Source organism: Miniopterus schreibersii (assembly GCF_964146895.1).
Source record: "Miniopterus schreibersii genome assembly, chromosome: 8".
NCBI classification, from domain to species: Eukaryota; Metazoa; Chordata; class Mammalia; order Chiroptera; family Miniopteridae; genus Miniopterus; species Miniopterus schreibersii.
Genome location: NC_138109.1, coordinates 55,363,246 through 55,389,621, shown reverse-complemented (window position 1 = coordinate 55,389,621; position 26,376 = coordinate 55,363,246). Strand labels below are relative to the sequence as shown.

The 26,376-nt window shown below is 35.4% G+C and overlaps 1 protein-coding gene across 1 annotated transcript in view; it reads left to right on the top strand.

Annotated features, from left to right (window-relative positions):
* Positions 1-25,385, top strand: part of SELENOF (selenoprotein F) — a 28,982-nt gene extending 3,597 nt beyond the window's left edge. Inside the window, exons 2-5 of the mRNA XM_081146028.1 lie at positions 4,170-4,337; positions 17,761-17,824; positions 23,975-24,024; positions 24,513-25,385. Coding sequence (XP_081002154.1) covers positions 4,170-4,337; positions 17,761-17,824; positions 23,975-24,024; positions 24,513-24,644 — 414 coding nt within the window. The 3' untranslated portion in view covers positions 24,645-25,385. The remainder of the gene's footprint in view (positions 1-4,169; positions 4,338-17,760; positions 17,825-23,974; positions 24,025-24,512) is intronic.
* The last annotated feature ends 991 nt before the right edge of the window (positions 25,386-26,376 follow it).

Here is a 26,376-nt window from a genome sequence, read left to right as displayed (position 1 = left end):
AGAGAATGGAGTCTCTTAGCTTGTCAATCCTACTTTGAAAGTTAAACTGTTAAATGGTTATCCCATTCAGGGTTATCCTACCCTGTCCTTAGAGTCTATGTCTTTTTTTTACAAGTGTGTCTATTTTTAAATTTAATATTTGACCTTAATGTGCACATTTAAATGCTGTTCCGTTACTTTTTGGTAATAAAAACTTGGGCAGGCATAATTTATAGCTTGGAGCTCCTCTTCTGTATTGTTTAGCATTTGGTGTTTATCTGTGAAGTGCTTAAAGATACGTTCTAAAGCCCTTGGATTCAAAGCCTGAGTCTGCCGAACCAACGGTAGAAGAACCAGGAAAAAACATTTCACTCATGAAATTCAAGATGCCGTATATCTCCCATGCACTTACCCTTTCCCATGTCTACACTGATTAAAACATAATAGCTTTCTGGTTTTGTTTTTCAATCCTTACCCAAAGTTATGTTTTCAGTGATTCTAGAAGGAGAGGAAGAGAGAAGGAGAAGAGGGGAGGGGAGGGGAGGGGAGGGGAGGGGAGGGGAGGGGAGGGGAGGGGAGGGGAGGGGAGGGGAGGGGAGGGGAGGGGAGGGGAGGGGAGGGGAGGGGAGGGGAGGGAGGCAGACAGACATCGATGTGGGAGAAAGAGAGAGCCATCATGTGGGAGAGAAACATTGCTTGGCTGCCTCCAGTACACCCCCTGCTGGGACCGCACCCGCTGCCTGGGTATGTGCCCTGACCAGGACCCTTCCATGCACCGGACAGCGCTCTAATCAGCTGAGCCGCACCAGTCAGGGCCGTCAGTGGTGTTCTGTAGTTTTTAAGCGTACTTTCACAGTGGAAGGTGGGAATAATGCCAACATTTATTAAGTACCCACTGTGTGCTGGGTAGGATACTAGATGCTTTTAGTGCTTTTTCTCCTTTAGTCTTCAAAACTGTGAGATAAGTGGTAATTCCTATTCATAAACTCAAAAAGTAAGGTTGCTCTGTGCTGGCATTTGAATCAAGATGTCATCAGACTTCAATACATGTTTTGTATAGTCACGCCGCCTGTCAGTAGGTGCTCAATAAGTGCCAGAGTAAAACCAAGTAGTATAATCACATGATTATTCATTTAAGGTTCTTGTTTTGTTTTTTGGTTGTTTTTGAATCCTAACCTAAGGGTATTTTTGTAATTGATTTGAGAGAGAGAGAAACATCCATGTGAGAGAGAAACATGGGTCGGTTGCCTCCCATATATGCCTTGATCAGGATTCGAACCCACAACCTTTAAGTGTACGGGACAGTGTTCCAATCAGCTGAGCCACCTGGCCAGGGCTGAGGTTCTTGTTTTTAAAACATGCTTTGGTAACAATTTCTTACATTTGTTAAGCAGTTCACAGTTTCAAAGTGATTTCACTTTTATTACCTGTTTTAGTTACCATAGCTACAAAATAAATCATCCAAAATTTAGTTGTATAAAACAGTTGTTTATTTTACTTTCAACTGTGGGTCAGCAACTCAGGGCACAGCAGGATAGCTTGTGTGTTCCCTGGTGTCTCGGACCTCAGCTGAAATACTGGGACGTCAACTGAAATGTGAAGGCCCTTTACTCACATGTCTAATAGTCAGTGATCCTGGTTGTCAGCTGGGGGGTCTCAGTTGCTCTTTACATGGGCGTCTTCTTCTTGGCTCTCTAGTTTAGGCTACCTTACAACATGGTAGATAATTTTCAAAGTTGAGTGTCCTGAGACAGAGACACAGAGTACATGCAAGCACTAGCCTAACAGAGACTATTTCCTTTTTAGGGACTTACCTCAGAAATCACACAGTATCCCTTCCGTTACACTCTGTTGGTCAGAACAGTCACAAGCCCCTGCCCTGATTCAAGGGAAGGAAACATAGATTCCCACTTCCCAGTGGAGAACTGCCAGTCACATTGGAAGAACACGTGGGATGATGTGTATATATATTGGTGCATTTATCTTTGGAAACTACAAATTATTCTGTGAAGTAGGTCAAGCAGATCACTTTAATAGTGGAGAAATTACTCAGAGTACTAGTATAGTAGCAGATGTCTTAGGTTCCTTCCACGGGGCTGGGAAACTTGATCTATTTTGAAGATTATATACATTCCACATTATTACTGATATAGGTAAAAGATGTATAAGGTATCAGATTAGAGTGTTGACTAACATAAGACCAATGGATGATCAGTATTTTGAAGGAATATGCCAAAATACTTAAGGTTTTTTACATTGGAAAATGCCTTTGGGTTTTAATCTGTCTGCTTAGTCTAGAAAAAGGCTGACACACTGAAGCTGATGGGCCAAATCCAGCCAGCCCTGTTTTTGTAAATAAAGTTTTTTGGAACACAGATACCCATTCATTTATTCATTTATTATTGTCTATGACTGCTTTTGTGTGCAATAGCTGAGATGAGTGGTTGCAACAGAAACCATAATAGCCACCAAAGCCTTACGTGATTATTATCTAACCCATTATATAAAATTTGCAGACCCTTGGTCTAGAAGATCAAACAGTTGCAGCCAAACAAACAAATTCCCCCTACTTGAAGCTCACACACACACATCAGAACTAGCACAGTGCTGGAAATACAGAGAAATAACTTAATTTTTGCCCTCAAGAGTTGACAGAATTGTTGGGAAATTCTGGGATTGTCTATGCTTGAGTAGGAGTTTATACTTGCAGGTACTATAGGAATTCATTATAGCCAAAAAGTAGAATGGGGTTGGAGAAGTAATTAGAGGTATGACTGTCAGTGACCATTTAAGCCATTGAGGCAGGAGAAGATTTGAGAGTTCTATAAGAGAATTATCAAAACTTGTTAACTAATTGGTTGTAAAAATGGTGAAAAGTGTGGAATCTAGGATGACTGACCTGGGCGGCTTCATGGTCAGGGAAAATGACACCCTTTTTATTAAGACACTGAGTACATTGGAGAGGAATGGATTTAAGGAGAAAACTTAAGTTCCACTGTTGGATATTTTGGGGAGGTTTTTGCTTTGTTATGGTTTCTTTCACCATTGGAGATTTTGCATTTGTAATGCCTTATGCACCGTCTAAATGAGACTTCAAGTAGGCTGTTGGCATTGGAAGCTTGCATTTCAAGAAGAAGACGGGAGATTGCAGTAAATTGGTATTTAAAGCCATGGAAACGATACTGTTGTCTATGAAAGTATGTAAACTAAAGAGAGAACCAAAAATAGAAATGGCAAACAGGGACATGTGAGAGATGCATAGGAGAGGAAGGAGGGGAGACAAGCCCATGAAGGGGCAGCTGGAGGAGAACAGTTTTGAATGCCGTTGCATTTAGTGATTTGGGGCAAGTTTAGTCTAGTGGTAGGATCAGAAACCAGACTAGAGGAGGGATTTAGAAATGATGGAATGTGGAGAGAACAATTAGAGTCTAGGGCTTGAATACACTGAAGAATCATCATGACAGTTCAGTCCCTGTGGAGATGGCGGAAGCCAGAAACTGACTCACAGGCAGAGGGATTGCGTGTGGAGGGACAGAGGTGCCACTTCCCCGGGACAGGAAAGGAGTGCCGGGAGAAGAGGACTGAGTTTGGGAGCCTGCCTTTGCCAGTCATTCTGACTGTGCCTGAGGCGTTTGTTTCGTTTTATTTAGGAAGTACTGTTCCTTTGTCAGTGAGAAAATTAACACGGAGGTTATCTTTCCCAGTGTCACACACCTTGTAAGTGGTGGAGCTAGTACATAAACCCCAGACTTTTGTTTCTGATGTGCTCCTGTTCTCCCCACCCCATCCCCTGCTTCCTGTGAGTGAAGATAAGTCTGAAGGGTGCGGTCGGGGCCTAGACTAGAAGTTAATGTTCATAGACCCATATAAACAGGTGTTAAGTTTTTGAAATGTAATAGAAATTTGTTTTTTAAAACTATTGAATGTTTAATAAAAGGTATTCTATGTAATATACCTATCTAAAGAAATAATATACAGTATCTTTTTAATCCCTATTTTACCTAAGCTGAACAATGACACATTTTTAAAGAAAAATTTGTTTGGGGGGCAGGGTGGACCAAAGAGTCATATAAGGTTATAGAGTGACTTATCTCCAGTGTGTTAGATTTTGACAACCCTGGTTTCTTCCTTTTTAGAAGCTTTATAATGTAAATATGGAATTAAGTTTTATTTCTATTTTTTATTTTCAGGTGTCTGCCTTCGGGGCAGAGTTTTCATCGGATGCTTGCAGAGAGTTAGGCTTCTCAAGCAACTTGCTCTGTAGCTCCTGTGATCTTCTTGGACAGTTCAACCTTCTTCAGCTGGATCCTGACTGTAGAGGATGCTGTCAGGAAGAAGCACAATTTGAAACCAAAAAGGTGTTATTTTCTAGTATCTCTTCCAATAGATGGTTTAGTTAAGATAAGGTAAAATACTAGATTAGCTTTAATATACAGAAGTCTTCAGCTTTTACATTTTGTAGTTTTAGAAAATCAGATGGATTTCTTGCCTGCCCATAAAAGCAAATAGAAAGGAAAAGCAGGGTTACCTACCGGGACCCCATGCTACCATGATTGTCTAGCAGAGGGGGAACAGAATTACTATAGCATGCTTGGATCCTAGAGCTCCCCATTCTTTTTCAATTATGGCCACATGAAGTCAAAGAATAATTGAATAGATGCTTTTATTCATTTGTAATAAGAACCCACTTTTATAACGAAATTTGGGATGAAAATAAAACACCCATTACCTGGCACAAAATTATAGACAATAAATTAAAAAATTTTAATCTGGTTAACAAAGAATATGGTCTGTTAATTTACACATGTTACTGATATTTCCAGGTACCTAACCTCAGCTTTAAACACCTGAAAACAGCCAAGGTTAGGTGGCTCTAATTGTTCAATAAAATTTGCTATGTTTTGACCCACTGTTGAAATTAATAGTAAACTCCTTAATTTTTTTCTTTTTACTGTTAATGGACAATCATTTATTTAAAATATCCTAAATATATACAAAAGTAAATCGAGTATTGCTTCTGTTTTTCAGGTGCCAAAGTCTTTGCCATAGAAAACAGAAAGAACCTTTTGTAAACTAAAAGTTGCAATTAAGCTACATCAAGTTTAATAACTGCACACCATTTTCTTTTGTGGTTGTGCTTTAGTGCTTTAAAGATTTCCAAACTACTTCTTCACAGTGTACAGGTTCACAATAAGAATGTATCCATATACACACTTTTTTTTAAATATGGCTTTATTGATTTCAGAGAGAGGAAGGGAGAGGGAGAGAGAGACAGAAACATCAATGATGAGAGGGTCATTCACTCATTGATCAGCTGCCACCTGCATTTTCCCAACTGGGGATCAAGCCTGCAACCTGGGCATGTGCCCTAACCGGGAATCAAACCATGATCTCCTGTATCATAGGTCCACACCAGTCGGACCATATACTCACATTTTACATAGGAATGGTTCTGGTTAAATATACATATAAGGAACCTAACATGGTCGTATTGTGCCCTAAAACCACCCCGTAGAGCCAGATGTGCCATTATACAGAAACAGGTGTAGATGTACAAGCATTGTCTAACATTCAGGTTAGCACTCCAGTTATCCAAAATGACATCTTCATGAGGGATGCCCTGTTTAATGTTTCTAGACAAGACATTAATTCTTAATCTATACTAAATCATTAAACAGCCTTATTCATTGAAAAAAATACAGTGAACTTAAAATATTTCTCAATACATTAATAAACTGCCTTAATTTTTAAATCTTTTTAATACAGCCCTTCGACTTCTTTAAATTGTAAAGTAGCCTGAAAAGATCATTTATATTATTCAAATAAAATTGAATTAGTGAGATCTGTGTGTTTGAGGTGAGAAGACAAATGGTGGCATCTCTCTGCTATGTTTCCTTTTGATGTTCTTTCACTTGTATATACTGAGGTATTAACATGCATTTGAGGTGTTAATGTTTGTAAAGCTTTCAGACAGTAATTGTATCTTCTCATTATTAGGTAGTAAAAGTTTATTTCTAACACTAAAACTGAGTACAGTTTTATATTTCTAAAAGAAAAACAAGCAGACAAACTTTAAAAATGTTAGTATTCAACCGTAATTTAATACTTGATTTCTCAGTTGTGAACCTGAAATTCCCAGTGTCCCAAAATTGGCTTTCAAGTCTTTGTGGTTTTCATTTTCTTGGTTCAAATATACCAATATATAGTTTAATGTTTAGAAGATTTCCATGCTTATGTTAGTCTTTTTGTCTGAAAATGAAATCTAAACAAGTTTGCACGGGACTTACTAGTTTGGCAGGACCCTTCCCCCTTGTTTTTTGTTTGTTTGGTTTTTGATGGGATAAATTGCTGAAGGAATCTGTAAGAGCTATCCTCTCATCTTTAAACTATTAATCTATGGCCTTCTATGCTCCTTACACTGTCCAACCAACAATTATTATTTCTTGAGACATAAAACTTAAAGGATTGAATAACAAGGGGTGTTCTATGATAAACAACCTTTACGACACACACTCTTGTAATTAAGAGTCAGTTGAGAGGTTCTACCCTTTGACTGAAATCAGCTGTAAACTAAGTGCATCTAAAAGCTGTTTTTACTTCTTGCCCTTTCTCAGTAGTATTTTTAATCTAATACATGATAACAGGTTTTAGAAGTTTTAAGAAAATTTTGGAAGAGAAAACTTAAAAGTGGGTTTTTTTAACTCTACAGATTGAGAAGAGATTTCTTTTATTTGAATTTTGGAGCATCTTGGTCTCAATCACAGAATACCCAGTAGAAGCCTAGGCTGCAGATCACCAAATCATACCATTACTGGTTCTGGAAAATAGCTCAGTAGTTCAGGTATTTAATGTAGGGCTTCCCCCTCCCTTTCTTCTTCACTTAAAAATCTACTTTATAGATAATACTAAAAATAAAAGCATTTATTCTCAATAATTATTATAATTCACTAAATTTGAATAAATGGACCTAAGTATGTAGTATATAAAATAATTTTAAGAACATAGTTCCTCTCCACTTCTCATTTCATTACCTAGTTGGAGTTAGACTGATGTTCATTGGCCACCTTTATATAGTAGTAATCCTATTTTCTATATATATAATATTCTGCCTTCACATTAGCTGCACTTCAAGCAAGACAGGGAGAGGCCAGAGATAATATTAACATGTATATAGTTCATTAGAAGTTTATCCCTTTCTCTCCTTTTATGAGAGTTTTTGAAGAGTGCAATTTTCATCTTAGCTTCATTGCTTACGAGCTTTGTGACTTCTAGCCAGCAAATCATTCCAAGATTTTCAGCTTTGTTGTAGTCCTTACATTGTCTCACCTTTAGTATTTCTCTTACCTTGGTTATGTGCTGGTATTTTACCTATGTTATCTATTTAATCTTCACAATAACTCTAATAATGTAAATACTGTATTCCTGTTTAACAGAAGAGGAAACTAGGGTGTAACCTGCTCAAACTTAGTCAGCAATTGGGTGCCACAACTTGGCTTTGTCTCAGGTATATTTGACTCTAGAGAGCCCCAAGTTTTTAAACCTCTACACTATTTTGCCTCTTATCTTGAAAATGTTAGTAGTAATACCTACTTCAAGAGTTACTGTAAGAAAATGAATGAATAAAGTGTAAAACACCAGATTGGCTTTCCGAAGCTCCCTGTAGCATTTATAGTTAATTTTATTAACACAATTCCTTTACTACTTCTTATTTAAAATTATTATTTGGCTTTAAGTCCCAACCAACCAAACATTTTAAATAAGTCATGTAACTTTTCTTAATTCTGGTAAAAGAATCAAAACATTTAGTTACTTTCAGTTTACTTGGAAATTGTGTAGCCAATTTCAGAGTACTTTAGAAGTAATTTTAAACAGCATTATTCAACACAGTGGCAAATTTTAAGCTTTAGCCTATCAGAAATAGAATGCTACTAGTGTATAAACCATACACCAGGAGGATGCAATGGAGGTTAAGGTAACTATGCATGAAATTGTAGCCACTAAAGAAATTTCACAGTTGCTTAAAATAGCTGCACTTTTTTGTATTGTCTGTAGCATCTCTACATGAACTGATTTCTTTAAAGGAAACTAAATGTAACTGTCTTCAACAGATTATTCTAATTAAAATATAAAAACATTCACAAAGAAGCTTTTTTTAATTATCTAAATAATGGTTGGCAACAGTTCAAATTCCATGTAAGAATCACTGAAGCTCCTGAATAGCAACAATACTAAGTAATGATGCAAATATTTACTTAATAATAATAGCCACTAGCATTCATTAAGTGCATATTATATGAAGGCTCCTTTCTAAGCACTTTATGTAAATTAACTTATATAGTACTTGTAACAACTCTGTAAGGTAAGTACCATTATTCCCATTTCATAGTTGAGTCTGAGGCATAGAAGTCTTGCCTAAGGTCACATAGCTAATAAGTGGCTATAATAAATATATGTATCATATATTTGTGTAACAGAAGTTTTCAAGTTTGTGTAGTTAATTAATTGAACTGAAAATATTTAAATTTTTTATGTTTTCTAAATGTGGCATTTCATCTGGCTTTAATATGAACAATAAATGTAGTGAATTTTTTTAGGTATTTACAAACTAGGACCAGCTGCTTTCTAAGCATATTAAAACATTCTGGCACATTTGCATATTATAATTTTTAAAAGGACATAAGCCCTTAAAGTAATTCATTATCTATCCTCGGATTATCTTACAACTATGTTTCCTAGACATATCTACCTGAGAGTCAAAATAAAATTTCCATTATTCGCTCTGAGAATGCCAAAATAAGACAGTCACTGTCCTTGAAAAGTAGAAGAAATAGACATGGAAATTGGACTGCTAGAATGTAGTTAGCAGCACATTCTCTTGAGCTAAAACCTAATATCCAATGTTATAAAGATAACCACTAAAACAATCAGAAATAAAAGTTGGAAGAATGGGGGAATCCATAAATTTCTTAAAGTTGACATATTGAGAACTATAGATAAAACCATGTTAATCATTATGGGACTGACCAACAGAAGAACCAAAATAAACAATTTAAAAGTTATTGAGTGGGTGTGGAAGGGCAGAGGAAAATGTTTACTTATTTTATACCTTTCTGTACCGTTGTGTGGTTTTTTTAATTGTTATTTCCAGATGCATTGATTTCTTTAAAGAATTTAATGAGGTGTGTACTGTAAACAAAAGAATACTCATGTGCTATGAAAATACACAGGAAGGTCCCCTGGCCGGTGTGGCTCAGTTGGTTGGAACTTCCTCCTGTACACCAGAAGGTGGTGGGTTCTATTCTAGTCAGGTCAGGTACCCAGGTTGCTGGTTTTATCCCCAGTTGGGGCATGTGTGGGAGATAATCTATTGATGTTTCTTTCTCACATTGATGTTTCACTCTCGCTCACTCTCTCGCCCCCTTCTCTCTAAAATCAACACAAAAGAAAACACAGAGCCCGGCCAGGTGTGGCTCAGCGGTTGAGCATCGACCTAGGATCCAGGAGATCGGGGTTCGATTCCCGGTCAGCACACATGTCCAGGTTGCAGGCTCGATCAATGACTCTCTCATCATTGATGTTTCTGTCTCTCTCTCTCTCTCCCTCTCCTTTCCTCTCTCTGAAATCAATAAAGATATATTTAAATAAAAAAAAGAAAACACAGAGGGAAGGGTATAACCATTTTACTGGTCAGGTAAATATTACCACCTGCTTATATAGAACTTGATGCCTATGATTAGTTGGAAAATAACTGGGAACAGTCATTTCTGGCAGAAGAAAAAATAAATGAAAAGGCAGAGACATGGGAAAGATGGTCATCTAAGATAAATCAGATAGCTTGGTTATGATAAAAGATGGTGACTCTTAAGTAGGACCTGTGTGCCTTCTTGCTCAATAAGAAGTTTGAACTCTATCCTATAGGCAGGGGAGAATTTTAAACAATAGACTGGCATCAGATTTGTAATTTAATAACTTTATTTGTTGGTGTAAACTATAGTTGATAGGGCAGAGGGGAATACTGTTGCTAGAAAAATAACTTATATAGCATTATATAGGGGCGTAAGCCAACACATTGATAGTAAAAATGGAGAAGAGACAGTTCTGGAAAAGATTTAGGCAATAAAACTTAAAGGATTTATTGACCTACCTGGATTGGAGGGGGAAGGGATGAGTGAGGATGCTTCCCAGTGTTCTTACTTTAGAAACTGGCCACCCCAACACAAGAAAGCTGTGACAGACTTCAGCTAGTTACAAGGCAGCCCCGTAAGGCAATGGAGGGTGGGAGAAACGGCAGCCACAGAGGGTAACTTTTAATAAAGCATACTCCATAGCAACAGACTGTCTTTTCAGTTTACTTTTTGAAGAAATATGTTAAAAGTTTTAATTTAGGAATTCTAAAATTGATGGTATACTTGTCAACCAGTGGGCAAAAGTAAAAATGTGTGTAGTGGTCTAGTCTTTTCAAATTTTATATTGTTATCGTTGCTCTTAAATTTTGAATAATACTATTTAAGCTTTTGGGTTGTTATTATTATAGGCTTATTTTTGTATCTTTTTTTAATAATTTTTTTTCTCCTCACCTGAGGACATGTTCATTGATTTTTAGAGAAAGGGGAAGGGAGGGAGAGAAACATGGATGTGAGAGAGAAATATGAGTCAGTTGCCTCGCCCACGATCCCCGAGGATCTAACCCGCAACCTAGGCACGCGCCTCACGGGGAATCCTTGTAGAGGACGATCCTGCGGGACCCGCGGGGCCACGCCGCCAGGCTGTGTCTGTTCCACTTGGAATATCTTAGGTGATTATTTTCTGTAGATTGAGAGAAACCATAATTTGTGCCAGCTCGTTTTTTGTTATTTCAGATATTTGTAAACTTTCTTTAAGATGATCATAATTGCCTCTTTTTTATGACAGTTTTTTCAGTAATGGAGTGGTAATAGCAGCACCAACACAAAGAAATATGTTCTCTTTTGAAAAGCAGCTTTTGCTGCCATATGTAGAACCTTCGTGTTCCATTGTTGAGGCTGTTGAAAGTTTGGGTGTTGAACCGTATTTTATCTAGATCTTAGTTTTTCAAATTAAGAGGAGATAGGTTGTATTTTTTAACATTTAGGAGCAAAAAGACATTGAATTTCTATTATTGAGTACTCTATACTAAATAGTTTGCCATTTTCTAAAATATTTTTACTTATTACGAAAGGGCTCAGTGGTTTTATTAAAAACGACTTACTATGATATTTAAGCTTAGACTCATTTTGACCAAATCTTTGGATAATTTGACCTGGTGGTGATGTGTCTAGTTCTTTCCTTTCATTGTATATTTCCTAAGTATCTGTAGAATTGAACGCGTTGTTCCTGAGTGATGGCCTGGATTATTCAAACTTGCAGCTGAAGTATGGATGAATGGATGTCTTTATCTATGGGTTGTTTTTGTTTCTGGCTGAAAGACTAAATCAAACATTCTCACCTTTTGCTGATGAAATTGTTTTAGGTGCATATACTAAATTCTATTCCGCTTCACAATACTGAAAGAAACCTTGTTCCTTTTTTCCCTCAGATTTTAGAGTTTTGATGTTCTAATTTAGAGTGGGGTAATGTCAAAGAACTTTTTTTTTTTTTTTGGTACATTTTCATTGAGCTTTCTTAGTGGAACAGTGATTGTATGTTTATGGAACAATTCTCCCAGTGTATTCATGCCTTCTTTAGAGCCTAATCTGAGTTAGGTAAATGTTACCTTGCTTGTTTTGCAGCTTTCTCAATCTTAAGGTAGAAACCTAAGATACAAAAAGGAATAGCATTTTAATAGTGTAGAAGAATAAGTTTTAAATTTAAGGAGCTTCCTTAGGCATAGTGATTCATTGCTTTATATTTTTTCAGAGTTCAGTAGAAAGCACCTAAAATTGAAAAGTGTAATCTCAGGGGTATAATATTATAGAATTCTATTTTCCAACTTGGTTTGCTAAAATTGTAAAACTTAAATTTATTTCCCTAATCCTCCATATTCACTTATTGTTCCTGTGCAAGAATACCATCAGTCAGGGTGCGTATGGCAGTGTCAACAGATCCACCATTCGCCTTATATAGCTTCTTCAGTGACTTAAAGTGAAGTCTTGACAGAAGCTTGCTATTGGATCACAAAAAATATATTACCCTAATTATTTGTCCATGTGTAATTGTAGCATATTGTTTCTAGCATGCAAGGCATTTTTTAAAATATCAGAAAATATGGAATGATTTGATAATAAATAATGAATTAAAACTTAAAATATCAGCATTTATTTTGTTGCCCTGAGAATTAACTGGCCAGATTTTGCTAAGAATAGCTTCTGCGTGTTTGAAAGGAGTAAAGTTGATTTTGACAAATTACACTGGATGCGATTAATGTTTGGAGGAGTGGCTCACTTTTATATTTGAGTATATCATAATTGTTTTTCATTTAGGATCTCTAAGTAACTTAATACTCAGATTTCATCATGCGATAGTCATATTTCCTCATTTTTAAATTCCTGCGTTTCATGCAAGGGCAAGCCTTCAGTAGACCTATAAAATAGATACTCCTCAGATCTGAATTCTGTTCAGCAGTTTAAATTTTCCTTTTGTTTCACCTAATATTAGAGCATTTTCTTCATATTGCAACTTGTTTCCAGTTTTCTCTAATCATACCATTGAATTTCAGTAATACTGAAGTTTTGCCTTTAAATAAAAGAGGACTTTGAAAATAAGAATGACCATAAGCGGTACTTTATAAAGGGAGACAAGATCATGCAGCAGCTGTCTTGCTTTAGTCAGTCCTTACCTGATTTAAATTTTAGAATTAATTTCTTTAGTCTGTTGAGCAAAAGCCTACTGTTTGATTGTTTTGTGATTTTTGCCTCATTAATAGTTGGCCATAGTCCAAGGCAATGATTCTATTTTCATCCCTGATTACCCATTACAATCATTTGGGTAGCTTTTAAAGTAGTAACAATAATTAAAATGCTGATGACTGGATCTCACCCTCAAATGTAGTGGGACTAGGGTAGGTTCCAGGGATCAGCAATTTTCAGAATCTTTCCAGCTAATTCAAGTGTGCAGTCAACGTTGAAAACACTGCTCTAACATATTTTTGAATTTGAAAGCTTGAGAAGTTTTTGGAATGGCCATTCTAATTACAGAACAACAAATGATAGCCCTGAATAGTCCCAGAACAGAAAACTATCAACTATGAAAACAGACTTCAAATACACATCTTAAACTTAGCCAATAGTATGAAAGTATTATCATAATAGCTATTGTTACTTACTGAGCATCTAAACATTCCAGGCCTTTTGCTTTTTGTTGACTCCTTACACCAGCTCTGGGAGGTAGGGAATATATTTTGTTCAAACAATAAACTGAAGCTCAGAGAGAGTGACTCATCCAAGGGGACATGCTTGTAAATAGTGGAGCCAAAATTGAATTACATACACATTTGATTTTATAATTTGAGTTCTTTTCACTATACTGTTAAAAGATAAACAAGCATATTAAAATTTTTAATAGTTTGAGCAGAAATCAATTCACTGGCAGGCCATGGGCTCCCCCACCCTTGATTTACACACTTAGGGTGTGGTCTGCTTACATAGGCTGCTAATGCCTTAGAACCAACCCAGTCTAACGGCCTCCTTGTTTAATTTAACAGTACCGTACTGTATTAAAATTTTGATATTTAGTTCGACTTAGTTTATTTCAAGATTTCCTTACTGTCATGTTTCTTTAGAGTCATAGATATCGTCACCAACAAAAATATATTAAGTGCTTAGTGTTGGAAAGTAGTAGAATATTTCTGACTTGGACCAGGTTTATAGAATGTGTTGGTGGTGTGATAGTGTCAGTAAAAGTTAACAAATGCAGCACTTTTTTAAAAATTCAGGAAATGTACGTAACTCACAAGTGTTCCCTTTGCTCAGTGTTATGAATTAATTTATTTTGGAATCTAGCTATATGAGAAATAGCATAGTCCATTTTTTTGTCTTGCTGTTAATCTGAACTATTTGGTAGCAACACAGTTAGGCTTTACTTACAACAAAGTTATCACCACAAAATAAAAAACCTCATTGTAAGCCCTCACTAAAATTTTATAAACAAGAGGTTTTTCAGGTGGGTATGGGGGAGTTGGTGATCATATATTCCAACAGTAATTCATGAGGGAAACCTTTCTACAGTGAAAATATATGAAATGTACAGAAGCTAAAACTGATATGCATACAAATAAATCTTTATTATACTGAAGGTATATTTATTTAAACCAGGGGAAAATTAGCTAACTGCAAAGCTGAAATTATTTTAAGAATAATAAATAAAAGTCACTTATTTTTAAATGAGAGGAAAATTAGTATATACAAAAATCTTGTTACAAATAAGGTAAATTAGTTATAGAGCTGAAATAGTTAGATATGTCTTCTTCCCACCTAGAGGATTCTATCAGAAGTTTAGGAAAACTTGGAAATTGTAAGTAATATGGAAATAGTTATGAACTCCAAAGGGGGAAAATGCAATTTGGAGTATCATTTTTGTATTTTTCTAAAGGTATCTGTGTATTTCCATTTAAATTATTTGGCTAGTACTATAGAAGCCCAATGGAATAATGACCTATAGTGCCTAGAGTTAGAGTTTCTGTACAAATAAGGCTTCTCTAATGCATATAAAAAAGAGGCCCACCAACTTGCTATAAAAAAATACAAATTTGCTATATAAAATTTATATAACTTGCTTCTTTGATTTCTCTTCTATTGGTATTTTTGCATAAATGTTTGAAGGTCAGCATTTTTGTAAGCCAGTGATGTTACTTTAAAAGGTAAAAATTAGCCCTAGCCAGGTTGCTTAGTGGTTAGAGCATTGCCCACGACTGAGGGTCCCTGCTTCAGCTCCCGGTCAAGGGCATGTACCTGGGTTGCAGGCTCAATCCCCAGCCCCGGCTGGGGCGCGTGTGGGAAGCAACCAATCAGTGTGTCTCTCTCACATCAATGTTTCTCTCTCTGCTCCCCCCCTTCCGTACTCTGAAAAATCAATGAAAAAAAATCCTTGGGTGAGGATTAACAAAAAGAAAGGTAAAAATGAGCACTGGGGGTGTGGCTCATTTGGCTGGAGTGTCCCCCCTTCCACCAGAGGGCCACAGGTTCAGTTTCCCTCAGGGCACCTTCCTAGGTTGCTGGCTTGATTCCCACTTGGGGCACATATGGGAGGCAGCCGATCGATGTACCCCTCTCTCGTTGCTGTTTCTCTCTCCCCTCCCTCCTCCCCTCCTTCCCCTCTCTCTCTGAAGTCATTTTTTTTTTAAAGGGTAAAAATGATAAGGGTGAAAGTCAAGGAATTGAAAGTTGTTTTTACCTTTCCTGCTCCTTTCGTAGTTTATGCCTTTGAGAATTCCTATTTTACATAGCATGTATTTCCTTGGGTGTGAATTTGTGTGATGCCCAAGATTCCTATGATTACTTTAAAGGCATTGAAAATTTACCACAATTTGTAGTTAATTCATTTATTCACCATGAAAAACAAACATTTTCCTATAAACACTACAGATTCATAAGTAAAATGCCAACTTAGCATCACATATTAAATCTTTTAGAATTTGACTTTAATAATGTTACGCAGCTTTGAGTTACATTTTCTTTTTGTTTACTGAAGACTGGAACTAAGCACAATCTACTTTACAAAGTATGTTAAAGGAACTTGAAGTATTTTGGAAGTTACATGATGAAAAAAGAAATGTTTAATTCTGTTAAGTGAATAATTCTCTCCATTCAGCACACATACATTGAGCAGCTTTGTGTCTTGTTCTGAGGGAATTATGATAAATAAGACATTTCCTGTCCACAGTGAAGTTACAGACTATTTATAGTACATTATGATGAGAACAGAATTCTGTGAAAGTCCCCAACTGAGAGCAGGAGACCGAAGAAAGTTTTCCTGGAGATGGTCACATCCGAGCTGCTGCCTGTTCATTAGAGATTGTAATTTAATTAATTAGTTGGTGTTTTGTGGTGCAGAGAAGTGCTTTCCATGAATGACATAAATGTGCTAGGATACTGAGTCCTTCAGTGCTTAGGACAACCAAATGGGGACTAAGTGAGCAGGGGCCAGTTATAAGCAGCCTCCTTTTAGCCCAGTGCTCCACGGTTGTTACCATTTCCCACGTGTGATGATACGAAGAGCACTGGAAATAGTGGGGTAGAGAAATGCTATTATATAAGGTAATGGAATCTCCACTAGAGACCTAAGGGGTCACAGACTTGCAAATGAAAGATAAATCTAATAACCAAATTTTAAAGTGGCCTTTTTAAATTTTCTTAATTCTGATGAAATTCTCCACATCCTCACCACCACTTGTTTTTTGGTTGTTTTTTGGTTGTTTTTTTATAATAGCCAGTGAAGTGCTGTCTCACTGTGATTTTGATCTGCATTTCCCTAATAATTAGTGATGTTGAACATCTTTATGAGATTTTTGGTAATATTGCCTGATATTTTTAAAGATATTTGTGGGTGGGGAGACTTGTCTAACTAAGATTAACCAAATCTTATTCAAAAGCAACTTATTTTATAGAATTAAGTTAGCCTGATCTTAAATTTTTATTGCTACAAAGAATCTTAGAGATCTTCAGAGTTTTTCATCTGAAATCCATCAGTGGTTCAGGAGAGTCCATGAATAGCCTGAATTAAAGCAGAATTCCACCCGGCCAGGCATGGCTCAACATTGACCTAGGATCCAGGAGATCGAGGTCCAATTCCCAGTCAGGGCACATGCCCAGGTTGCAGGTTCCATCCCCATTCGGGTGTGTGCAGGAGGCAGCCTATCAGTGGCGACTCTCTCATTATTGGTTTTCTCTCCCCCTCTCCCTCCTTCTCTCTGAAATCAATAAAGATATAAAAAAAAAAAGCAGACTTCCATCAGATTCTCAAAAGTATTTTGACACTTAAAAATCTTAAGAATAATTGATATATCCCAGAATCACCAAAATGTGAAAAAGTCAATACCTTTTGGGAAGATATAATTAAGGTGATTTTTAAATTTCTGCTCTGTGCTTTTCTTTATTTTCCAAAGTACCTAAAGTAACCATAGTGCATGTGATTTTTATGCTATTTTAGAATTTGAAAGGTAAAATCCTTCTTTAGCTCATGGATGTACAATTAAAAAAACAAGTTTAAACGCCAATTAAAAATTAAATGGATATAATGTGTTCCTATTATTCATTGTCTGCCTTCTCATAGAGTCACAGCATTCCCAAGTCACTACAAAAAGAATGGGCAGGCTCTATAGCTACCAAAAAAAAAAGATGTTTACCATTGAATCCATTTCAGCTAAATTAATTGCAATAAAAATTTGTGTTTGAGTTTTTTATAATGAGCTTTTACTGTAAACAGAACGCAGGTCTATAGCTAGAAAAGCAATATTTACCACTGAATTCATTTCACCTTAAATTCCTTAAGAGAAAATATTTGCATTTAAGTTTTTTTATAATAAGATTTTATTGGCTTTCCTATAATATCTTTACATAGTACACACTATATTTACTTTTTAAAGGTATTGTGTTTTTGTTTTGTTTAAATTTAAAACAATGATCATTTAATTTTTAAAGCAATTGTAATGAATTCTCATTAAGTATCTATGTTGGCTACATGGATACATACCTGTGTTCAGTTTAGTATCCTAAAAATACTGTAGGAAATATTTAAGATTATGTGAAGAACTTTCTAGAGCATCTTACCTATTCAAATTCAAACTACATTTATACTAGTTTTTTTAATTTCTGGTTTTTTCTTTGGCAGCTATATGCAGGAGCTATTCTTGAAGTCTGTGGATGAAAATTGGGGAGGTTCCCACAAGTCCAAGGTATGTAAAATTAACTCTAGTAAATTCTCAGTTTTATAGTTTAAAATCAACATTTTGCAAGAATAACTTTATTAGCTATTCCCATGAATAAGAATTTTAGGATTATACTTTCTCAACAGCATATGAATTTTTTCCACATCTTTTTTCATGGAGGTGGAGTTTTATAGTAATTGTTGAATAATAGGTTACTTTAAGCAAGCATAATATATGAAATTTAGATTTAAATACTACACATGATGAGGTGGTTATTTTTTTGAAAGGAGAGTCTTTCCTTTTTTACAAGAACATTTCTTTTTACCAGATGTAAATGTCATCCCTTTAAATAGCATTTCATTGGAATATATTCTAAATGTAAATTGATTTATATAAAACTCCTAAGGAACAATTGCATTAGTGAGGCTAGACCTGTCCTAAATGACAAATCGCCAAGAATAGAATTAATTACCATAAAACCTGAGGTGCAGAAGAGAGGAAGTCATGCATGTTGTATATCTCCGCAGGAAATTTTTAGGAGAAGTATGTGAAAGGATAATTGTAAAAGTGTATTTATTCTTTCGGTTGAATAATCAAACAGTAATGGAGCTTTGCAGCTCCAGAAATACTTGGGCTAAAGCTTTTGTCTATTCTGTCCTTGTATGTCACTTGAAAATCAGTTTTATGAAACTGAACTTTGAACTCGTCTAAAGGTGTCAGTCAATATGGTTGGTACCAGTACAGTGCCAACAGGAATCCCAATTTGGGGTGTGGTGAAGAAGGAAACTGTTCAGTGCAAACAACTCCATTGTTATATAACACAGCTGTGGAACTGCACAGCTGGGAGGAGGCCCTCTCAGGCTAGACAGCTCTGCTCCACTCTGCCCTTCTCTGGTCCGATCCACTCTTATCTGCTCTGCTCTGGTCCAGCAAAATGTCTTCAGTGTTTCAGCTCCAGCCAGGGAAAGTCTTCACTGCACCAAAGGGGGGCTGACTTAGAGAGAAGTGCCTGCCCCTGGTACCTGATTGGTCCATCCTTGGGCAAAGGAGGACTCCAAATCCTCACAGTTTGGTCCGAAAGTCACTGTCCTGATTGGGCAGAATGGAGCCACTCGGAATGGTCTGTAAAGATGCTGACAGTGATATAGTTGTACAGCTCCATTTGGACAGGGAAAGTCTCAGTCCTATGGGTTAAAATAGGATTCTAGGAACTCCTTTATAAGGGCTTGCTCAGTTGACAGGAAACTGCAGGCGGGCAGTTCAGTGCAGAAGGCAGGCAGCTTTAGTGCAGGCTTCTCCCTTCAGCGTGGTTTGCATGAAAGGCTCATTTAGAAATGGCTGCTAGGTTCTGTTTTTAAATTTGAGCCCTGTTAGCCATCAGGATCCCTTTATGGTAAGTATTCTCAAGGTCAACAAAGGTAGTGGACTTCTTTTTATTTATTTTTTAACTGAAATATATAAGGTCTGTACTTACATGCCTCATTCTAGTTTTATTTCTGCTGGCTTTCCCATGATTTCTTGTCTTGTTTACCTTGTGGCAAGAGAATCATTTGGATTTAGTTTTTTATAGAATTACCTCTATTAGCATATGCCCTTTATTGCTGACCTAGAATTGTTTATAATAAAATATTGCTCATTTTGGCACAAAAATGAAACAGAATAATTTGACTCGGGACATTGTGTATGAGGCCCAAAGCAGATACACATCTAATTAAATACATTCTTTGTTAGAATAATCACAAATTCCGACATAGCAGAGAATATATAATATCTACATCTGCTTAGGGAAAACAAATCATTACTCTGTATTTTTGTCCTCAAACACTTAAATTCAGAATTGTACCATAGTTGTTTTTATATCAGTTCTCTGAATGAAAATCTGATCTCTCTTATTCCTAGAAGTTTGGAGGTTGCTTTTTAATTGTATTGATCATTAATATTTACTGACCTGTTTTATTAATAATCTTCTGTTACTCAGCTTTTCATGAAGTCAAGAGTAGCTTTGATACTACAATTATCCCTTCTATTTGTGATATCATATTTTATTATGTCCATGATAATAATTTGTACAGTTTGTAGTTGTCTTTAAAAGCTTGAGTATAGTTTCTCAATCTTTGAGGTTGAACTTAATTATATTTATTTCTTATGTACAATTAAATTATCATTCCTTTGGGTACATATAGTCATACTGTCTTTTCCTTTCAAAACAGTTGAATTTTAATTCTGTGTGTAAATATTTTAATTATTACAAGCTTACTTAAAATGAAAATGATTGTTTAATTACATAGTGCATAACCATATTTAATATAATTATATATAACACCAATATTTTCTGAGCCCATGAGAAGCTGGTAACCATTCCCACTTTTCATACTCATTGTCTTAAACATATTCTGGAATACGGAATGAAGCAGAATTGCCAGTTTTTACAATAATTACAAATACTGAACTAATTTTCATATCATCATTTTTCATATTCTTTGTTTTCAACATCAGGTAGCTTCTGGGATTAGCATGATAACTTTCATTATACTTTAACTTACAATACATTGTAATTTTTTTAATTTACTTAAGTTATCCATGTCATAAAACAGAAGAGTAAATTAATGTTAAATTTTTCCAGAAGAGAGGGGGATTTAAATTTTGAAATGTTTTATCCACATTAAACAACTATTGCGGGGGGGGGGGGGTGTCCCAGGTCATATTCTCATATTCTTAGCCAATTCCAGATATGCCTCCTAAAGCAGTATGTATAATAATTTCTCTCAATAGACTTGACCTACTGTTCTATCACTTGTAGTGACATCAAAAGTAATAATGTAAATAAGTATGTTTTCCTTCTCAAGCAGCAGGAGTTTTACCATGTTAAGGATAGGTCTGTCTCTCCAAAGAAATGTGCATTTTCTCTAATTTTTTAGGTCATGGCAAACTTTTTCTGTAGGGGGCTAGATGGTAAAAATTTTCAGCTCTATAAGCAACTAGGATTAGTTACTTATTATCTGATCTACCTGTTTCCTTTTCTCACTTCTGTTTTCTCTTTATACAAAAAGACATTTTCCATAAGACAGATGTGATTCTGTGGCTTCTTGCTTAAAATCTTTATAGTTTCCTGTCACATACAGAATAAATATCGAACTCAGTAGCATCATATATGAGACCCATCACAGCATGGTTACTTCTTCTTCCTTTCTAATTTTATATATACACACACACACACACACAAACATCTTATTGATTTCAGAGAGAGGAAGGGAGAGGGAGAGACAGAGAAACATCAATGATGAGATAGTCGTCATTGATCTGCCTCCTGCACGCCCCTGACTGGGGATAAAGCCCACAACCTGGGCATGTGCCCTGCCCAGGACTCAAACCGTGATCTCCTGGTCCTAGGTCGGTACTCAGCCACTGAGCCACACCTGGCTGGTCAGCATGGTTACTTTTTTTTAGGTTCATGTTTCTAGACCTTGTGCAGAACTATTTGTAGTTCTCTGAACTCTGAACTCTAAGTCTTTGCACAAACTACATGTACCTCCTGACTTACGCTTCTTCCTATTTCTTGTGGCAAACTCCTATTCATTCAAAGTTTAGTTCAAGCATTAATTTTCGGTGACCTTTGAACAGAATTTTTCACTTTCCTCTTTATGTTCCATAGCAATTCCTCACATAATATGATTTTTTTTGTTTTTGTTTTTTGGCTTACTGTCCTTTTGCCTCTACCAAGCTAAGAACACCTTACAGCCCAGAATTTAATTTTTTATTATTATTAATATACCTTGACTGTACCTAACAATGTATGTCTTACTAATCAGAATTCAAATATTAAATGAATGAATGGATTTACTAAATTTATTTTATCAAAGGGTGCCCCCACTTTTGACAGACATGAATCTGGTGAAAAGCCTTTGTTTACATTGGTGATATGCCCTTGATGAATTTTATAGTCTTCAAACATTCCTTTTCTGGATTTATTATTCTGACCGAGAAGTCATAATCCTTTTAGTCTGTCTTGTTTTCATTATTGTACCTCCAGTCTCCCCAAATTCTCTTAATTATTTAAATTGCCCTTCTCTGAATGTTTTTAAGTGTTTTTAAATTGTCTTGTTGGTAGGACCCAAATGACTTATGTAATTTTGCGCTCCAGATGGTTTGTATACAATAGTAAATTTTCCTATTTTAGAAATACTCTTTTAGGTACCCAGTAGCTTTCATTGAACACCGTTGAGAATTCAGTTCCACTGTTGTTTGTTGTTCTTCTCTTTTTATTGTTGTTTCTGGGTATGATATGACATTTTTATTTAGAATATCTTCTGATTCAAGTATATTTACTTTTAATCAACAGGAAGACATCTAATTTTCACTCCATGTAATTTTATGTGACAGTTCACAAGTCTTAATCATATCTGCCATAAGCCCTTATAATCAAACTAAATCTTAAAACCAATAGAGAACACTTTAGGGCTACTTACAGTGTGATCAGAGGTGTATTATTAGATCTAACTGAGTATATTTTGTCTCTTTTTTATTTCTATTTTCACTTGTTTATGACTTTGAAAATATCATTAACTTTAACCTCAAGACATATCATTTCTATTACCCCTTTATACCCACTTTTATCTTCTTTCTTGAACAAAGAAAAGGATGGGGGTTTTTTTACAACTCCTTATAGTTAACTCTAAAGAGTCTCTGAATTACAAGAAGAGTTCCATGACTTCCCAGGCAGCGTGACTAGCAAAACTTCTTCTAGGGTTTAGCACAAATGACGTGCTGATGCTGATAAGAATCCCAAGGGAAACTCTGAAATATTTAATGTTTTCTAATTGCTTCTGTATTTTTTCATTACTTTGAAATGTTATTAACAAAACTGCCTATCTAACTGACAAATAATGGAATTGGCATAAGAACATTTTCTAGAAATTAGATTAGGAATCTCCAAACTGATATCATTGTTCTATTTTTATATAGCAGAAAGTAAACTAAAAAATAAATTACTTGAGGTCTTTTTGCATGTCCTTATAGTCTCATATAGCCTATGCTAGTGGCGTGTGTATATAATAAGTATTCAAATATCTGTTAAATGATTAATTTACTGCCTGTAATATATGATTTGCTGCTATAGGGCATTTAACAGATATTCTCCTCATTCAGAATTAGGAGGCTTATGAATCTATGCTTAGCAGAGGGCAGAGAACTATGAAAATAGTCATTAGTGACTCATCTTAATATTTCTTTTAAATTTGTTGACACATGCCAGCCTGTTAAAAATCTGTTAAATGAATCAAAGTTATTAAATGTGCTAGGCTCTGTTATGGATGGATACAGCAGATATTAGAATAGTCCTTTTCCCCAGAGACGTTGTCTGTATTAAATTCTGGGTAGTATTCTGAACCTCTCTTTTTTTTTTTTTTAAACTTTTTCACTGAAAGTATTAATTGTGTGATTACTTGTTTAGCATCTTCCCCTCCAGAATGTAAACTCCTTAAGACCAGAAATTATGTGTTTTATATAGCTTTATCTCTGTTGTGCAACATACGGTAGGTATTCAGTAAATATTTGTTGAATAAACTTAAAACATTACTCCATCTGTAATTTATTTAGATATAAGATATTATGTAGGCACCTCACTATTTTTCCATGTTTTTTTCCTCAAATTGTTTGGCAGTTTTCTTAGAAGTGTGAATTACTAATTCACAGACACACATACCCCAGACTCACACACTGATAATCAATGTCTCCCTCCCTCTGATTTGATAGCTTAACTGTATTGGAAAATTCCTACAGATATTTGTATCTCTCTAGATTTACCTATTCAGGTATCAGTATCATACATTAAAAAGCAATTGAACAAATTTTCCTTCCATATTTTACTTTTTCTAAATTGTGACTATCCTCACACATACTTATCTTCTAGCTGAACTTTACTATCATTTTGTCAAGACCTCAGAATCCCATTGGAATTTGGGATTTTGATTAATTTAAAACAACACCTTAAAATATTTTGTTTTCCTATTGAAGTGTATTATGTGTCTTTCCATATATGTATCTCTGTTTGTCTCCTTCGTTTTCCCATATGGGACCTAAAGTTTCACTTGCTGAGTTAGTTTCTGCTTTGTGTTTTGACCTTTGTAACTAACTTGGATTTGGAAATGAACGATTCAAACCTTTTTCTTTTCTTTCAAGCTTTTGTCAGAAGTGATAAACCCAAACTATTCAGAGGACTACAAATCAAGGTAAGGTGGTTATTATTTTTGTTGTTGACAGTATTGCAGATGTCCCCATTTCCCCTCTTTGTCGCCCCCCACCCAGCCCCCCAGGCCTCCTGCACACTGTTGTCTGTGGCCCTAAGCTATGCACATATGCACATAAGTTCTTTGTTGATCCCTGCCCGCCCCCCCCCCCAAGGTAAGGTGATTTTAATGGAATCCCTTTTTTCCAGAATTAATTTTTTTTTAAGATTGATGTCTTAAGGAATGAAGTCATGTTTGTTGTCACATTTACCCAGAGTTAGGATTTCTTTTGTAAATTGTCGTTTTTTATGAAATTCTATGCAATTCTTTCCCAAAAGACTTCCTTTAAGACCTGTTGTGATGTTATATCCATAAAGCTTTTTTGTATTCCCATTAAATTTAGTTAACCTGGATTGCATTGGTTTGGATTTTGGTGGAGGTTGAAAAGGCTCTTCTAAGCGGGTTATAATGCTGTCCCTCTTATTTTGTAGTATGTTCGTGGTTCAGACCCTGTACTAAAGCTTTTGGATGACAATGGGAACATTGCTGAAGAACTAAGCATCCTCAAATGGAACACAGACAGTGTCGAAGAATTTCTGAGTGAAAAGTTGGAACGTATATAAATCTTGATTAAATTGTGTCCTATCCATTTGTTACCTTATCAAATGAAATATTACAACACCTAGAAAATAATTTAGTTTTGCTTCCATTCTTCAATCAATCTTTTACTGTGAGGCATTAAACATCTAATTAAAAGTTGAAGTGGCAGCACAGCCTGTGACATCTAAGGACATGGCAAGTTTAACAAAATTCATGTTCTATAAATTTCCATCCTCCTACATTTTTTGATACCACTAACATATGCTTTGTAATAGACTTGTGATGAATTATGTAAATGATAGCTTGAGATCACTGGTCCAGTTTTATGAACAACAGGTTATTAAATTAGGGAGATTAATAAGGGAGATGATTACGACTGTGCCTCATGTGCTCTGTGCTCTTTGAAAGTGATGACAGTAAACTACAAAGCAAATAAGGTAGACGGAGCCTCAACAGGTTGCTCGAGCCTCAGACTTTCTCATATATTTTTATTACTCAGCTTTCCTTTTAATAGAAACGCTGTAGCATATAATGAATGAACTGCATAAAAACTTTATGGCTTTTTATTGTGAAACAGATTCATGATCTGTAAGAGTGAAATATTCACAGATTTGCGTTAATGAAGACTGCACAAGAAACCTTTTTGAGGATTTGTGTGGCTCTAATAGTTAGCAAATTCTTGTGTTTTACATTCTTACAGAAAGTCATTTAAAAATGCTTATTTGTAAGACCAAAATATAAATAAAAAGTTTCAAAAATCTGAATTTGAAATTCTTCTGATTTGTCTTTTCATGTTTTAAAAATGACACCTTTCTCAGTACACTTTTCTTTTCATATAAGCCTTTATTTTCTTTAGCCAAAATGTTAAATGGCTACACTGTTTAAAACTTATAATTTCATATTGTGGGTAATAGTGCTTCATATTTGTCTAGCAACTTTTTTACTTTTCAAAGTGCTTTAATTTATGAACACATTTTTATCTTACATAAAGAATATCTCTTAAAATATAGAAATTTTCTGAGCTATTAAAAATGATAATTTTTCAGGAGCATTTGAGATCTTGCTCCCTGGCATGTGTCATCAATTTGATTCAAACTCTTTTATAAAAAATTTTAAACAATGATTTTTCTTTGCTTAACCTTCTTTCTGGTGAAAGTGACTTTTCACTTCATAAAAGGTTGTTCACTAAAAACAACATTCATCCAAATGACTTAGGTCATTTCAACTGCTAACTAAAAATTGATAAAAAATCCTGTTATGTAGCTTAATGTCAGGATAAATTCTTATAATCTGGAAACTTTCTTAATTTTTTGTTTTAAATTAAAACATCTTAGTGAAGGATATTTGGAAGTCTTTAAAGACAGCTCTACTAGGAAATGTTTTTTAAATGTTTATTTTTAATAGAGATCAGCATTTTGTGTCATGTTATATATAAAATTAAGAAGTATATTTTTTAAGCCAGCAAGAGAATGATTAAGCCCTGGGCAATTTGATTAGTCAAAATAAAATACTATGGGAAGTCCTGGCAAACAGATTATGGTCTACTTTTTATCATCATTCTAGAGTAATGGAGAGGGCCATCACCTGCAGAGCACAAGGCCCTGGATGAATTGGCACTAATCCCTAATGGTGGTTATTCAGAACAAGAGGGAAGTGAAGTCAGTCGTGGACAGTGGAAAAATACTGAGAGGAGTTGCCGCCACACACACAAGAATAGTGGGACAGAAGGACTAAACCTGCAAAATTTATGGGGTT